At 34.5% G+C, this 17215-nt stretch overlaps 1 protein-coding gene across 1 annotated transcript in view; it reads left to right on the top strand.

The window, feature by feature from the left end:
• The window catches only part of ARID2 (AT-rich interaction domain 2), a 90860-nt gene that overhangs the window by 50797 nt on the left and 22848 nt on the right, over positions 1-17215 (top strand). Inside the window, exons 4-14 of the mRNA XM_030959563.1 lie at positions 2941-3074; positions 3851-4069; positions 5661-5728; positions 10482-10548; positions 10633-10883; positions 11958-12054; positions 12135-12344; positions 12701-12868; positions 13914-13989; positions 16179-16313; positions 16771-16970. Coding sequence (XP_030815423.1) covers positions 2941-3074; positions 3851-4069; positions 5661-5728; positions 10482-10548; positions 10633-10883; positions 11958-12054; positions 12135-12344; positions 12701-12868; positions 13914-13989; positions 16179-16313; positions 16771-16970 — 1625 coding nt within the window. The remainder of the gene's footprint in view (positions 1-2940; positions 3075-3850; positions 4070-5660; positions 5729-10481; positions 10549-10632; positions 10884-11957; positions 12055-12134; positions 12345-12700; positions 12869-13913; positions 13990-16178; positions 16314-16770; positions 16971-17215) is intronic.

Below are 17215 nucleotides of genomic sequence, written 5' to 3'. Positions count from 1 at the left end.
TAGCATAAAGGAATCATACTGAAGAGTCTATTACAGTCTGGTTATTATAGTTGAAATTTAGTATTACAGTGGTGTTACACACAAGGGATTGACAAATAGTGCAACATCCTCCATGAATACTTAGGAGTATCTTAAAGAGAATAAAGTGTGTTTGAGGTGGGGAATGTATTTCTGTTGTTTGGTTTGAGGTTTGGGTTTTTCTTGGGGTGGGAGTAAGGCAGGGTTTAGCATTTGTAATTGATGCTTTGGGATTATTGAGGGCTTTATTTTGTTAAGTTTTCAGCTTTTCCTTGTCAAACTTGATAGTTTGGGGTGAGATAAGAAAGGAGGATTCTTCTTTGAAGGGGGGGAACCTGGTCAAATTGAATAACAACGTAAAGAGCTCAGAATTTTAGTTAAGTCAATCCTTGCATTGGCGTGGGGAAAAATTAGATCATCACTTAAAAGTAATTTGAATCCTGGTTTCTTGTGAAGTGCTTAATAAGACATTTGTGAGAACTTTGACCATTGTCAACACTGAACAAATTGTGACCATTTTAGTTTGCAGAGGTCTTTTAATATGCACCTAAGATTTTTTCAGAGGGGGAAGAAAGGAAGTGAATTCTTGAACTTTGAGATTTTTCTGTTTTCAGTGGAACTGTTTTAACACATTTTAATAAATTAGATATTAACAGAGGAGAACATCTAGGATATTCATGTTGTTCAGCTTCCCTGGAATACATCTTTAATAAAAAGCATAAGGTTAAGTGTATATGCTCCATATAACATTATGGAACAACATGAATTATTTTATGATATATACAGTACTTTTTAAAATGCTTAAATAGATGTTCAGTCTTGGTAGAATGGACAAGTCCAGAATAATTTGCAGATTGAGTACCATATGTGTTTCTGTATAGGTATTTTTACTTCTTCTTATTAAATGTTTCTATGAAATTTTATTTTAATAATGAAACTGTTTTAAGCTCAAGCTTAAGCTTAACTCAGACCAGCAAATACAAGGAAATTAGCTCTAGCCCCAGCTTTTACTAGACAAGCTTCAACAGTGTAGCTTCTGCCAGTGTAGAAATGGCACATGTGGCATCCTTGGCTATGTACTCCTGCACCAGATCTAGTATTCATCTGACCCCTGCTCAGCTTGAAAAATTACTGGAAAGCCAATGTAGAATCCTCCTACTTTTCTGAATGAACTCTCTGAAGACTGAGTGATGGGACAAAAGAAGGGAAGGTCAGGCTGTCTTTGAACTGCTCTTTTTGGTCTTGACCATAAATATACAGGCTCTGTTAATTAAAATTGATTGGATTGCAGATTTGATTCATCTCGATGTAAGATGTAAGCTAAAGGAGAGAAGTGGGATAAAAAGGTAAAGAAATGTAGGGGAAGAGAAAATTTAGGGTTTAGATTTCAGAACAGGGTTGAGCTATGACTTTAATAACTGATGAACAGTTTTAGAAGGTTTTACTTTCTGTGCAGATACTCAGTTGAAGTTTGACTCACATAAATGAGTATTTTTTGTTTAAAGATAAAAGCAACCATATTTAAGTGTAATTTTTTAGTCTTTTAAAAACCCTAAAAGCAAATGACTTGCAGGGAAGATTTTTGCTTAACTGACTCAAGAGTTTATGTAATAAGGAGGGGACTATGGCAGTGGTTCATGTAACAATAGCATATGTAGTACTTGGAATATCCTGAACTCCAGTCAGACATGAATGGTATTTGCATGTGATACAGTTCAGCATCATTTGCCTTATTAGCTCTGATGTCTTTCATTTCTTCTGAAGTGCGCCCTTTTCTTAAGAAAAAAATTGTTTGCTAACACATTAAAGGTATGGTTATGTCATTGACACCTCACTTCATGAAATAATTACTAATTTAATGAATGGGAAATATTCCTCAGAGGTCAGTGGGAATGCTGTTTCCTTAAAATCTTTCTGATTTACCATGAGTTAATTACTTCAGTGTTTACTGACAAAAATTATACGAAAGCTTACTCATATAGTAAATATTTTAGCATATACAAAGAGAAATATAAATGTTTAAAATTCTTTTCTGATTTTACAGTATTTTTTTTATTGTTTTATTGACCTGGTATTGTCATTTTTCAGCACAGTTAAAATCTGTATATTTAAGCAGCTTTGATCTTGATTTAATTTCATGAGGGGTTTTCAACTACATATCACTGTGAAATTAATGCTACAGTGGGTATTTTAAATTGACTTTATATACTGGAGTGTAGAAGATTCTGAAAGTTACATTTCTAATGCTAAATTAACTGTCATCGAGGTAATTAATTTATCAAGCTGCTTGACTGTTTACTTTTTTTGTATATTTAGCTTCTGTGCTTAAAGTCCATTTTTTGTACAGTACATCAGCTTTTTTTTTTCTTAAGGGGTTCAAAGGGATTTCCAGTGGTTACTAGCTGCAGCTATGTCTCTCAAGTTCCTGAATTGCTGCCCTTGGAATCCCCGAAGTCTCTTACTCTTGTGTAGTTGTTAAGACCTAGTGTACAGTTTCTCTTTAAACAAGGCAAAAAGAAAAAAGTATTTTTCTGGACTTGACCTTGGTATTGGTATCGTATATGTATTGGTAATGAGTACAGAGTAGTTTTTATGATGCTTTCACCTGCAGACTTATTTTGAGTAGCAAAAGTTGATTTGGGAAAAACAGGCTTAGTCACAAAGGGGAGCAATTTGCTTCAATTTATCTAAGTATCATTTTTGAAAAATGTGAAAAAATTGGTATATAAAGCAGTAATTACACATATCTACATTTCTCTGTCACCTGTTGTCAGTCTGACTCAGGATTTGTTTTTCAGCATTTTGATTATTGGTTCCAGTAAATCTTTGTGTTTCTAGATTGCTTCCTTTGGAAGTTCTGCTTTTGGAATAAAAGATTTAGCTGCACTAAAACCACTTTTTTTTTTTATAATTTTATTTCAGTTATCTAGAAAAGTATGAAAAAGTCCATCATTTTGGAGAGGAGGATGATGAGGTACAACCAGGCAATCCAAAGCCACAACTTCCTATTGGTGCAATTCCAACTTCCTATAACTACCAGCAACACAGTGTGTCAGGTAAATTCTTGAGAGTAAAAGTGCTATTTCGTTCATGTGTGTGGGTGTTTTGGGGTTTTTTTGGGGTTTTTTTGGTTTTTTTTGGCAGGCTACAGAAATAGTGCATAGATAAATTTGGAATATTATTAAAACCATCAAATCTGTAGGACCCTCAAATGATTAGTTTAATACACTTAAAAACCTTTCCACTGTGAACCAGAACAAAACAAATATTAAAATCCATAAGCTATTTCTCCTCTTTACAAATATTATCCTTGCTAATTAGTAGAGCTGTGTAGTTACTTGTCTTGAAAAAAATTACCTTGAAAATTTGTAGCATGTTTCTTTCAATCTCTAATTTCTCCACCGAGTCAAATACCTAAATTGAGCCTACAATTAGTTAAGCTTTAAATCAGAAGCTGGTAGGCTTTGTGGAATGGACATGTAATTTGTTGTGCAGAAATTGACTTCAAATTGTATTACAATTCCATTCTGCTTTAATGAAAGCTTCTGTTTTGTAAGGTTTTCTTTGGGAAAATGTGCTGCATTGTTGTGTTCTGGAGCTGGCAGAAGGAATTGATGTGTAACTAGAAAGGTACACAGCAGAGTGGAATGGGTTCCATGTTTTGGCCAGACAAAAAATACATTGAATACTGTGAAAACTTGTTTAAAACTGTAATAATTTATAAACAAACTTTTTCCAAATTTTACTTACAGTAATATTGCTTAATACATTGCTTCAAGATTAATGAGTGTAGCTGTGAAAATGTTGTTGATTGTGGGTTTTTTTTTTTTAGATTATCTTCGTCAAAGCTATGGGCTGTCTATGGACTTAAACTCACCAAATGATTATAATAAGTTGGTGCTTTCACTGTTATCTGGACTCCCAAATGAAGTGGACTTTGCAATTAATGTGTGTACTCTTCTTTCAAATGAAAGCAAGCATGTTATGCAGCTTGAAAAGGATCCTAAAATCATCACTTTACTGCTTGCAAATGCTGGGGTGTTTGATGACAGTAAGTATATATCAACCTTTTTGCAACAGAAACTGTCTATACCTGTTGTAGCATCTTTCACAACTCATGATAATTAAAATGGTAATAACTTACTTCACATTAATATATCTAGTTTTTCTCTTTACCTTGTCCATGATTACGGGTTTTATCAGATGTAACAAATACCTTTCAAGTTAGGTAATCTTAAAAATCTATTTAAACAGGTTAGTGAAATGTAAGAATTAGTTTTTTGATAGTGAAGTTCAATTGTAAATGCTAAATTTACAGCACTGGATTTCCATCTCTTTGTAGTGTATTACTGTTTCCTTTTGAATTTGTAGGACCATGCTGACTTTCCATAATTCTTTTGTAATGGCAATGCAAATTTAAAATTTAAGTCAATGTAGTCTGGAAACAATGACTTGCTAACATTTTTGTCCTGATACTTCACTACAGTAGTGAAGTATTAAGACTTTTCTCCCTTGAGTTTTATAACCTGAAACTGCAGTGAAATTTAACTGCAGTGAAATTCAGGTTATAAAACTCAAGGGAGAAAAGTCTTAATCTGGTTTTCAGAATTACTTAATATGTTAGCACATAAATTTCAAATGAGAGTTGATTCCTTCAAAATACTAAAGTATGTCAAATAAATTCTTCAGATTTTTTTCAGTGTGAAAAAAATGCCTCTATGCCTAATAATTTCTTGTTAATAGCTTCCTGTCAAGAGAGGAGCAAAACATAAGTTAACCTAAACTATTGTAAAATCATAACAGCACAGCTTTTATCTTGGGGTGGTGAGGAGGAAGTATTTACCATGGATTGCAGGTCATGGGGCAGCCCCAGGGGTTTGAGGGTTATATATAGTATATTCAGCTTGGAGTGCTGCATAAGGCCTTGGTTTGGATTCTGTGAATTGAAAGCTGATGTGGTCTTGGAATTGAGATTTGTAGTATTTTCTACAAAATAAAAAAACATGAACCAAAATGTTTAACTGAAATGTGTTATTAGTTCATTACAGAACTATTGCAAGAGAGAGTGTTTTTAGATTGACTCAGCATTTGAATCAGATTGACTGTGTCTTAACTGCTTTTAAGGAGTGATGACCACAAAAGCTGTGGTAGTGGCTCAGTCAAACAGCCAAGAACATCTATTACTGGTCTTGGTTAAATATTGAGTCAAAATCTTACTACTATTTTTTAGAGTGGGAATTTGTTTAATTACTACAGTAGTGTTTGTGCTTACACAGCGCACATGGAAAACAGTTCTTGATGTGAGGGTGAAAACAGACCAGTCATCTTGATTCTTGGAAAAGAACTCTGGAAAAGTTTTCCCTGGAGAAGTTTTTCTCCTGGAAAAGTTTGATTTTTTTTTACAGGATTCACAAACTAGCCCTTTCCTTATGAACTCCTTACTTTGAATTTACACTGTAAAATTGCAATAGCTGTTAATTAAATGACAACAGACATTTCAGCTGGTTTGTGTGGTATTTTTAAGATCAAAAGGAAACACTGGAAGAGTCTATAGTGTTCTTGAATCTTTATTTAGTTTGTGGATTAATAAAAAAATGTTCATTTTTAAAGACTTTACTAAAATACGCTTTTTATGCTTAAAGCTTTAGGATCGTTTTCTGCTGTATTTGGAGAAGAGTGGAAGGAGAAAACGGATAGAGATTTTGTTAAGGTAAATCAAAAATTACTACAATAATTTTGTACTGAGTGTGGTGGATATCAAATCCTTTAAAAAGATTGGAAATTCTAAGATACAATAGCATATGTCCTTAAAATTACTCTCAACTTCATTCCTTTGATTTAAATATAATGGGATACTATGTCACAGTTGTCTTAAAATGTTGGGATGAGTAGGAGGAAGTGTATTAAGAAAAAAATAGGTATAGGCAAATGAACAAAAGTTTCTGTGTTTCTTTTTATAAGGAAACTGTGTGAAGAAAAGGGCATATTTACCAAGAGACAACAATGCTGTGTTGGGGTTTGTTTTGAACTGCGATAATCAGTAAAGAAACATTCTGAATTATAAAAATTAAGATCACAGCATAAGAAGCTATGAGAAATACTTTAATAGTATTTAATAGTACTTTAACTTATTTTTGCAGCAGGCTTTTTTAATCTTTCCACTAGAGGGCATGAGCTACTGTACAAGCAGTGAAATGAAGTAAAAATAGAACTAAAGTTTCTTTGTAGAAATGGTTATTTATTCTAGATGAACTTTTTTAGGTGAATAAGAGCATGCATTATAGATGAAAGAGATTTGATATTTCAGCATATTTACTATGATATGTGATTTCTTTGAATTGAATTACAGGTGATGATATATGTGGCTAAAATAGAAGAAAGCTAGATTAAAATATATTTGGATACCTTATGCTTTTTATTAAATAAAAATGTGAAGAGATAATCTTCAGAGTTCCTCATAAAGGCAGATTTCTGCTCAATTCCATAATTGTTTTATATACTGAAATATCTTGCCAGTATTACGGAACAGTATTTGTTGGGAGCTGTCTCCATTTATCTTTTGTTTTATTTTTATGTAACTCAGTTTGGGAACAAGCTGGACCATGATTGTTTTAGTTAATTGATAAGTATTGTTGAAGTACCAGTGTGAAGATTGCCTAATCAAAATTTCCTAAGTAAACTTAAAACCAAGAAAGCTAAGCTCTCATATTTGTGAGTATATGGACTTGAAAATGTGATTCAAGTGTGCCAAAATTAAGTGTAAAAATTAATGTTTCATAATCTTCAAAATTTCCCTTTTCCACTGGACAAGTATGTCCAGAAGTACTGTAGGTTGTGGGTTGGTTGGTTAGTTTGTTTGGTTGGTTTTTTTTGAAGCACTTAGCACTTATGTGTTGACTTCCCACTAAGCTGTCACAGACTGTTGCTGATCTAGAGCAGCAACAAGCACCATGTCTCGATCTGTAAACATCTGAAATTATACAGTATTCTAATGTATTACATATTGATTATATAAATTTAAGTAATTGTTACAAGGGCAGGTGGTTCTTATAAATGTTTTAACAAAGTTTTAAGTAGAACCACTGCAACTGCAATAAAGTTTACTAATAAAAGACTTGGATGCTCTCCAAGATCTATTTTTGGACATTACAACATATATAGTACCATTCTGTAGTGAAATACTGCTGACAGCATGGCAGAAATACTCAGAAAGCATGTGAAAAACTTAACATGACATGTAAAAGTATCTCTAATGCCAGGAATTCAGATTTTTTCAGAGCATCTTACTGCAAGCATTTGTTTGACCTTACTACTGGAAGTCATTTATTTTGTATTGCATCTGTGGCTATGTCAAAACAGAAGTTGGGGGAAGCATGGGAGCTTCCTGACGTAGGAGAGAGATATTTGGTTGTCAGCACAGACGTTGTGTGTCTGGTTTTGATGTTTGTTTTTAGGTTTTTTTAAATGTGCTTTTGCAGTTTTAAGAAAAAAGAACAGCTATTAAGTAAGTTATTGCTTTCACCATTCATATTACCTTGGTTTTTTAATCTTCATTTTTTTGTTTGTTTGTTTTGGTGCTAGTGGTGTCCTCCAGTATCACTGCTCTGTCAGTTGAAGGTGAAGATGAAAAGCAATGTGTTTCTTTATACTAAACTTCAAGTGAATCAGCTACCTTTCTTTTCCTTTTTCTTTCCCTTCCCCCCCAGTCCTTACTGCATTATATAAAACTGTTTGAAAAATTTCTATTTTTCATTATTTAAGTGCAGCAGGACATATCTTCTCATTTTACATAAATTACTTCTAAACTGAATCAAATGTTTTTACTAGTCAGTGAATCTGTTCCATTAATTGTCCAAATTGGAGTATTATTTAAGTTGAACCTGCTGTTGTCTCTTACAGCTATGTTAATTTGTCACGTTCTCCCCTCTTGATTTTTCCTTGTGCTCCCAATAAGTTTAAATGTCTAGTTAGCAGGAATGACTGTGTGTCCTTACTTAAGGATTGGAACTGGCATTTAGCCAGTCATCTTGTATCTCTCCTTGTTTGTTTTGTTGTCCCCACCTCCAAGCTCTGATGGCATCCTGCTCAGATGTTTTCTCCTCTACTCCGGAAACTTTCCCATTTTGACTGTTTCACTTAGCTTTGAATATCCTCATGTTTCCAAGGTTCGCTTGTGAGTATGGTTTGCTTTCAAGAGTGATTGGTTTATATAGTATGTTTATTTTCTGATAGATTTAGCTGTTTTTCCAGGTATTTCTTTCATGTCTCCAGCAGCTACTCAGTGTCTGATGTGTAGTGTTTGAGAAATTGCATTACATTTCTTCGTGCACCATTCATCTCTGTTTACTTCAGTCAAATGATTTGCATTTCACTTTCTTGGACTACTTGAGGCCTCCTCTAGCTGTAGACCTCCAAAATCCACATACATGCAGTTCTTGTGCCTTACTTCTCTGATTTTCTTCTTTATTTTGTGATTTTTTAAATTTTGTTGCCCAGCTTCTTTCTATAAATATAATTTTTTTTCATTTACTGTGCATTTGTCCTCTGAATCTTTCTCAGATAGTGCGCAGAGATCTTTCTGCACTTAAGTACCTGAAATACTTTTCAAACATCACTTTCCTCGTCTCTCAGAGTAATCTGTCAAGCTGACTTGACTCCAGATGCTCTCATATTTTTCTTGAACAATAAGTCATCATACCATTGGTACATTTTGTTTTGTGGACTCACATCTCCATTGCTTTTGTGGACAGTCATTTGGTTGATCTTATTTGCAGTGGATACTGTATAATCCTTTGCATTTTTTTCCAAAGGAACTTGGGTACTGAGAGTGATCAGACTGTGAATGTGAATGAAGTTCTTTACTTTTGTCCATTATCTCTTAGTATCTGGATGTCATGAAGCTCTATTTGGTTGCTTCCAGGTTTTAGCTTTGTTTCTATTAGCAGTCCATTATTTAAATATATTTATATAGAAATAACTACTGATAAAGACCATTATTTTACACCATCTTGTTTTTTTCTATTAATATGTCATATTAGATTACAGGTATCCTTCATAGTAGGGAATAAATAACTGCTTGGGATGCTGAACTGATTTTTTGTTGCCTTTGTGCTGTGTGTTTTTCAAATTAATGCCCAGAACACTTCATTATTTCTTTCCGCTTTTGCTTATCCTTTGGAGAAAAAAAAAATTGTCATGTTACACCTGTTCCCTTGTAAGAGAATTTTGCCTGCATGCCTTCGTCTTCTGTGGCTCTTGGTGATAGCTTCAGTATTAATTAGAAAAATCTGTTTGTCACAAACAGTAAGAAGTTAAGATTTTTTTTTAGCTGTTCTTGTCTTTGCTAAAATGAGGTAATAATCCTTTCTGTGCAAGTAAATCCTCTTTACTAAACAGTACTTGGATGCCATTTAGCAACATTGCAGTGAAAATAAAATTCTTTTCCTTCCAATTTAGAAAATCTGTAGTATTGTATTTGTCAAGAAAATAGTAGTGTCAAGCTTGGTATGAATGCTGTAATTTAGTAATTACATTTGCATAGCAAAATTTCTCCTGCTGTTCAGCTAGTTGTACTTCCCATCCTCCCCTTTTTATCCAGATTTATTGGTGGTTTTATTCTGTGATTATAGTCAAAGGAGGAGCGGTATTTCATTAGCGAGTCAAAGAAATGTACAAATTTTTACTAGTCAAAGGAAAGTTTATATCTTTGTTCAGATACACACATTAGAATGCATATATCGTTATATATTTTTATATTATTATACATCACACTATGTATTTTTATTAGTTTGCAAACTTTAATCCCTTGATTAATTCTTGAATTTCAACAGGACTAGCAACAAAACAACCATTTACAGACCAGGCCATAAATTTGTAAAGTAATTTGAATTCCAGTCTGCTGAAGTGTTCTGCTTTGGTTATGTTTATAAAGGTTTTTTGTGATGATAGTGGTGGTTTCTCTCTTTTTATTGTGTTACGATGAAGTAGGAAACACAGCAGCAGCTTTAAAAAGTCTTTCCAAATAGTAACTTCTTGCAGGAGTCTTAAGATCTGCTGAGAGTGGGAGGAGTCACGTTATTCTGCCTTAGGTCGTCATCGTTTGTAGGAGATGAAGGAGGATGAGCTGTACTTTTTTTTCCATTTGGAATTACTGTATTTCTAATGATGTATGGAAAACTGCCCCATAGTTGCAATATGTGCTTCAGCAAAGCACTTCTTTGGTAGTGTTGGTTGACTCTGACTGCATACTTCTGGTGCTTGAAGGAAAGAATTTCTTTATGTAGTATACTGAACGTCTTGCCTATCATCAGTTCTGCTTACTATCAGATGAATCAAGGTATTAGGAAATTTTAAAGAACAATTATTTTCATATTATTTCAATATTTTAACATACTAGAAATAGAAGTAATTATTATTTTAAGAAATAGCCCCTAGAAATTAAGTATCTTTAATTCTTTCTTCAGTTTTGGAAGGATATTGTTGAGGATATTGAAGTTCGTGATCTAATTTCTGACAGAAGCAAATCTCAAGGTGAGACATCTTGACTAATCTTAATACATGCATGTTGGTAAATCGAGCAAAGGAAGGACTAATATATATTTATTTACTTCATAGATATTCCATCAGAAGAATGGATTTGGGAATCCTTATTTCATCCACCTCGCAAATTGGGCATTAATGATATTGAAGGGCAGCGGGTACTTCAGATAGCAGTGATTTTACGAAATCTTTCTTTTGAAGAGGGAAATGTTAAACTTCTGGCAGCTAATCGTACTTGTCTTCGGTTCCTGCTACTCTCTGCTCACAGTCACTTTATTTCTCTACGGCAGTTGGGGCTTGACACACTGGGAAATATTGCAGCAGAGGTAATGTGCTTTCAAACAGAGAAGTTCAAATATAAATTGATAAAAGCAGTAGTATTAATGAAATTATCTTTTTTTTATCATTGGATGGAGAAGGAAATAAATTATTCTCTGAATTTAAACAAGTGTGCAGAGCCAAAACTAAAATACTACTGTATGTGTCCATTTGCTAAAATAGAATCACATGAAGAAGACTGATGTAGGGAGATATTCATATTGTATAATTTTCAGTTTAGTTTCCCAGAGAAAAGAAAGGAATTTGTTAAGTTCTGCAGTCTGTATGCTTGCTTCTTTGCTTTATAATTATAAACTTCAGTTGTAGAGGATTTTATGTCCTGTATACTGTACTTAGTGTAAACTAGTCATGTGCTACTGGGTACGCTGCCAGAATCATGTGAGGCATCTTTTTTTTTTTTTTGAGAGAGAGGTTTGAATGTTATAAAATATGCTATTTTGGTATGTCATATTATTGTGCAGAAAAATTTATGGATCTTTTATAGGAAGTATATTCAGATAGTCCTTATATTTTAAAATATAGCATATAAATTTAAGTAAAATGGGTACTAGCAGAGAATAAGACTGGAAGTATTGGTCCATTATTAAATATTGAAAGAAAAGATGGTGGTTTCCATTTGCCATGTACCAAACTTAACTTTTGAGTGAGAAAGAATGTTACTTATGTCTGAGATCTCTAGTTGAGAAGCAGAAGTAGAAACAAGATGAATGACTGGGATAGCATTTGGGAGGAGTGCTTTTTGTTACTCAAGTTCTGGTCTTTGTTGGATATTAGAATCCGTTTGTGTATACTGTTGACTGCCCGAGAAGAAAGTTATTTTCCTTATTCTGAACACTGGAAAGTGTAAATTAGATTGCTGCTTCAGAGCAGAAAAGGAGGAGGGGACTCAAAAAGGGAACTACAATCAAAAACTCACATGGTTCAGTTTTTATGAACACGAGTGTAATTTATGTGTGCTGCACTTAAACCCTTCTGACCCTTATATTTTGATGAGAAAATTAAGTATTTGAGCCATTAGCACTATGTGGATAGTGTTAGTAATTTTTTTTCTTTCTCCTCAGCTTCTTTTGGATCCTGTTGATTTCAAAACTACTCATCTAATGTTCCACACTGTTACAAAATGCCTCATGTCAAGGGATAGATTTTTAAAAATGAGAGGTAAGATCTCTAGCTATTCTTTTGATTGTATCAGAATGATAATTATTGCTGTTTAAAACTATTTTGTATTTGTTCTTCAGGCATGGAAATCTTGGCAAATCTTTGTAAGGCTGAAGATAATGGTGTCTTAATTTGTGAATATGTGGATCAAGAATCCTATAAAGAGATCATATGTCATCTCACACTACCAGATGTGCTGCTTGTAATCTCAGCACTTGAGGTGCTATACATGCTCACAGAAATGGGAGAAGTGGCCTGCTCAAAGATTGCTAAAGTAGAGAAGAGCATAGGTAAGGGAGAAGCAAAATCCATTTCTTCTCTCGCTTATGTAAGAAAAAAGACATAACCTCTGACCATGACATATTCTTAAAAATGTGCCTTGCTTGTGTGTGTATGACAGCACACAGCATGGGGATGGAATTTACTAAATCTATTAATTGTGTCCCCAAGGAATTGATGGTGCTAAAAATTCTAAAGATTTTTTTAATGCCACAAATTGTGTTTAAAAAAAAACCAAAAAAAATCTACAGAAGCATGCAAAGACTTGTTCCCTTTCAGCACATGGCAATTTTAAAGCAAATCAGTATGTTCCCACAGCATTTGTCTTGTCCTAATGTCATTGTTGGTTTTACATTCAATACTTTAGATACATTAGTATGTCTGGTTTCTATGGACATCCAGATGTTTGGACCTGATGCTCTTACTGCTGTAAAGCTCATTGAACATCAGTGTGTTAGCCAGCAAGGAATACTTGATGTCAGACCACAGGTAATGGATCATGGTTCTTCACAGGCTCATGCAACAGGTGTCCCAGGTGAGTATCACTGCAAGAGAACACACTGTTGTATAAAATTTCCCATGTGATCTACGATTTTTATCTTCTCTAGATTTCTGATTAGTTTGCATAAATAAGTGTAACATTGTGCATAACATATATATCTTTTTCAAACACTCACGAAGAAAATACACTATGTTAGCCAAAGCTATGTTAGCCAAAACTGTTGTGAAACAAGCTTTGAAAGAATTTTAATGTTTTTCAGTTGCTAATCTGAAAATTCTCTGAAAGTGACGCACATTGATTATTTTAACTTGTTCACTGGAAAGAAAAAGTATCTATTCTAGATTGTTCCCACAATTTTCAGAGAATTAGTGGTCCGTTTTATATTATGTTTTACACTTGGTATTATTGGGCAGTGACATAAAGTATTTGGTAGAATTCCAGAGATGGGATGAGATAGACTCACTCTTGAAGGTTCTAAACAGTGTCTTGTTATGTGAACCAAATTGTAACTGTTCTTAGGAAGTTACTGAGAAACAGCCATTAGAGCAGACACTGGTTGGCATGTCTAAGCATGCTGTTTTTGGAATGGTTGTAGATACCACAGCAAAAAATGGCTGGGAGAGAATGTAACTGAGGGGGTGAACAGGAGTGAATAGGATGAACTGATGTGGCATTGCTACAAGATCCTTTGCATTATATTTGCGTCCACTTAAGAGCTGGAAAAACAATTGCTGTGTATTTGTGCCTGTTTTGGTGGAGTATTGTGCCACTTGTAAATCATGCTCAGTACTGTCAAGTGCTGAGATAATGAATCTGGAAGCAGCCGTTCACTAGGTGCACTCCTGGTGATTGCACTCAGCAATGACTCTGGCCCTGGCAAGCCCTGCTTCACTTTGGTAAACTGTAGTGCAGCTCTGTGGTCTGCTGTGGGCACCTTTGGGACTTGCCTTAGCTGGAGACATCCTTACTGACAAACACAGGAGAAACTCTACCAGTGGATGTCATGAAGTGCTTCATTCAGGACGACAAAAAGCATTTCAGCAAGTTTTGGTTTTTTTCTCCCCCACATTCTCTACAGCCTCTAGGACAGCACCACATGTTGCTCCACCTCCAGGAATAGTAGAGATAGACAGCGAGAAATTTGCATGTCAATGGTAAGTGTATAGTTCTGTTCAAGTACATTAATGAAGAAGAAAAACCAAAAAAAAAACTGAATTCATGTGTCACAGAATTTTCCAGTTTGCTTCTGTTTACTGTTAGACTAAATTTTCTAAGAAGTGTAAACCAAATCCGTTCTGTCATTGCTTTGAAGAAGTCTGAAAGCAAAAACTCAACTAGACTATTCAGTCTTTGCCTGTTGATTGATGAAGTTAGTTGTTTTGTCTCTTAGGACAGAATTTGATTTGATTTTTAACTCTGATTTTGATTTAATTTATTTTTTAAATTGTCAAGCAGTGTTACCTGTTTCACAGGTATTTTTATCTGGTAATATGTTGCTTTATTACTGAATCAGTATAAAAGTAATTATCAAATTATGAAGCTAAGGCCCTGCAAAACTCTTACATGATCATTCTGAACCTCAAGTTAAAGAAGATCAAAGTCTTTTCCATTCATATTCTCTTGCTTTCAACTAAAATTATTGTCAGATATTTAGAGAGAAACTCTCTCCTGTAGTTCTCATGTAGACTGTGGGTGATCTTTCCCAGCTCTTTGTCTTACATAAATCAACTCGCGTTCCAAGTATTCGTATTAATCAGTTCCTGATGGGCCTTTCACCTCTGCTTCTTCACAGCTCTTAGGTTCATCTTGTCACTGAGGAGACAAGCACCGTCCAAATTAAGTGGATGGAATTTACAAAGCTTAGTGTTTTGGGTTGTCATGAGGTTGTACTTCCAGCAGAGCTTTGGCTGTATGGCGGGAAATATTGCAACTTTTTGTGGTCAGCTGATGTTACCATGCTTCTCTTTGCACACTGCAAAGTATTATCAACCATAATAATTAACTGCTGAAAGATTGAGAAGTTTCATATTTAGGCATTTCAGCAGGGATGCCTGGAACTGGACTTTATCTACAGATCACATTAGCAAACTTAGATAAATGTACATTTTCATGGCTTTGGTCATTACTTCCTACTTAGAGAAATGGGTAAATGAGTAAATCATAGCAGTAGAATTCAGTTCTGTCTCTTGAAAGCAGCAAAAAGACAAGGTCTTTAAACTGACCTTCCTGGATGTATTACTGGCCAGCTTAGATTCAGTAGGAGGTGTAAGTGCAGCGACAGTCAAGTAGTGATCACAGATCACATGTCACGATTTTAAGTCCTGAACATCTCCGGTTTGCTGGTACCAGTGTTAGTGTGTCAGCCTAAAATGACATATCCAACTAGATAGTCACTTGTTCAATATGCAAATTAATTAATACATAAACTTTCTGTTAATAGAATCTGTTCTTTTAGTAATAAAATTCTAACAACTGCAGGAGAAATGGTACTTACTCTTTATGAGAGAACACAGTTTAAAGAATGTCATCATAGGCTTTTCACCTAGTTGCATTTGGAGTATAGGGCTCTACAAAGAAGAATGCAGTGTAGTTTTACAGAGTGATAGCACCTTGTAATAAATGTTGACAACTAAAATATTTCTTTTATTTTCATGCCAATATTTGAGCACTGAGTGTGAGTTGTTACTTGCCTCTGTTTGCTGCTGGTGATGAACAATTCCTTTGTTTCTGGGTTGGAGTGGTGGATCTAAGAGAAATAAAATTAAACTGATAGAAGATGTTTCCTTTTCTTACAGCTTCCTGTGAGGTTAGAGGTTAGATGGACTGTGGACTTGTGTAGAGTCTGTAGGACATATAAATACTTTTCACTGCTAAGTGAATATTAGATGTTCAACAAACATTGACTTACAATAAAAATGTGTGATGAAGAATTAGTTAGCTTTCAGCCCATCTTTTGTGAAAGTAGAATCATTAAGGAATGAAAATAGAGCTGTAGGGAGGAGATACCAAGAAACCATGCATTCTCATTTGTTTTTGCAGAATATAAAATAAAAAAGGCATAGGTAGAGACAGTTTTGCATAAATAATAACTAATATGTATATAAGTATGTAAATAAGATATTGCATGTAAAACTGACTGTAGGTGTCAGGGGTCCAGTGTGTTAATTCGTAAGCAGTGAGAAAATGTGGAAGTGGCATCTGACAAAACAATAAACTAAAATGCTATTTTCCATGTTGTTGGCAGATCTCAAAAGTGTCTGTGATACAAACTGAAGTGTTTTAACAACCCCTTTAAAAATACTCTCTCCATATTTTGCTTCATAGTTTATTTTTTTATCCTCAGGTTGAATGCCCATTTTGAAGTGAACCTTGATTGCTCAGTCTCTCGAGCAGAAATGTACTCTGAATACCTCTCTACTTGTAGTAAATTAGCTCGAGGTGGAATCCTAACATCAACTGGATTTTATAAATGCCTGCGGTAAGACAAGAATTTATGCAGCAATAAAGAAACAACTGTATGTTCTCAAAACTAACCGGTAGTTTAAATTTCTTTGAGAAAAGATCTACTGGGTTGAAAGACATCCGCTTTTGGAATTTAAATTGAAACAAATGTTTAGAGTTTGTTTAATTTTATTTCATTCTATTTCAAGATCTTTGAATGGGTTCCTTTTCTGCTTCTAGTCCTTCTAATTCTTTCTGAAGTAGTTTTTTGAGATTTTGTAATTTTCACTTAGGTTCTATGACATCTCGGCCATCTGGGGGACCTTCTAGTCTCAATGATGAACACTCACATGGTATTGGAAAATCCGGCTTTGTTGTAAAGATGCAGGCATTCCTTCTATTACTCTGCACACAAGAGCAGTTAGGTAAAACAAAAACATTGTGAGAGTTGAGTTATTGTGTTTATTAACATGGATTTATGTTGTGTTTGGCAGAACCGTCTTTCCAAATCATACAGTGAAGAGAGTAGAAGATCCAAGTAACAATGGTCAAGCACATATACATGTGGTAGGAGTGAAGAGGAGAGCTATACCACTTCCCATTCAGATGTACTATCAGCAGCCACCAACTTCGTCTACCCCAGTTGTCCGGGTTGATTCAATTCCTGATGTGTCTTCGTCTCCTTTGCCAGCAGGTTTTTAACTTAATTATGTATAAAGTATTTTGCATTGATCCTGAAACCATAAGAAAAGCCAGAAGGTTTTGAACATAGCTTGTAAGTGTTAGAAGTTGAGGCCACATGTTTTGAGTTTACTCAGTAATGTTGGGAATAGTATTGCAGTATTTCCTTGCATGCCATTCTAGTCTTTGACATGTAACCCATAAGCTTTCCAGTCAGCAGACAAGCCATTGTTGCTGCATCATTAATTCAGACTCTGT

Source organism: Camarhynchus parvulus, chromosome 1A, assembly GCF_901933205.1.
Source record: "Camarhynchus parvulus chromosome 1A, STF_HiC, whole genome shotgun sequence".
Taxonomy (NCBI): Eukaryota; Metazoa; Chordata; class Aves; order Passeriformes; family Thraupidae; genus Camarhynchus; species Camarhynchus parvulus.
Note: the sequence above shows the minus strand (reverse complement) of the source record. Positions and strands in the feature narration are given on the sequence as shown.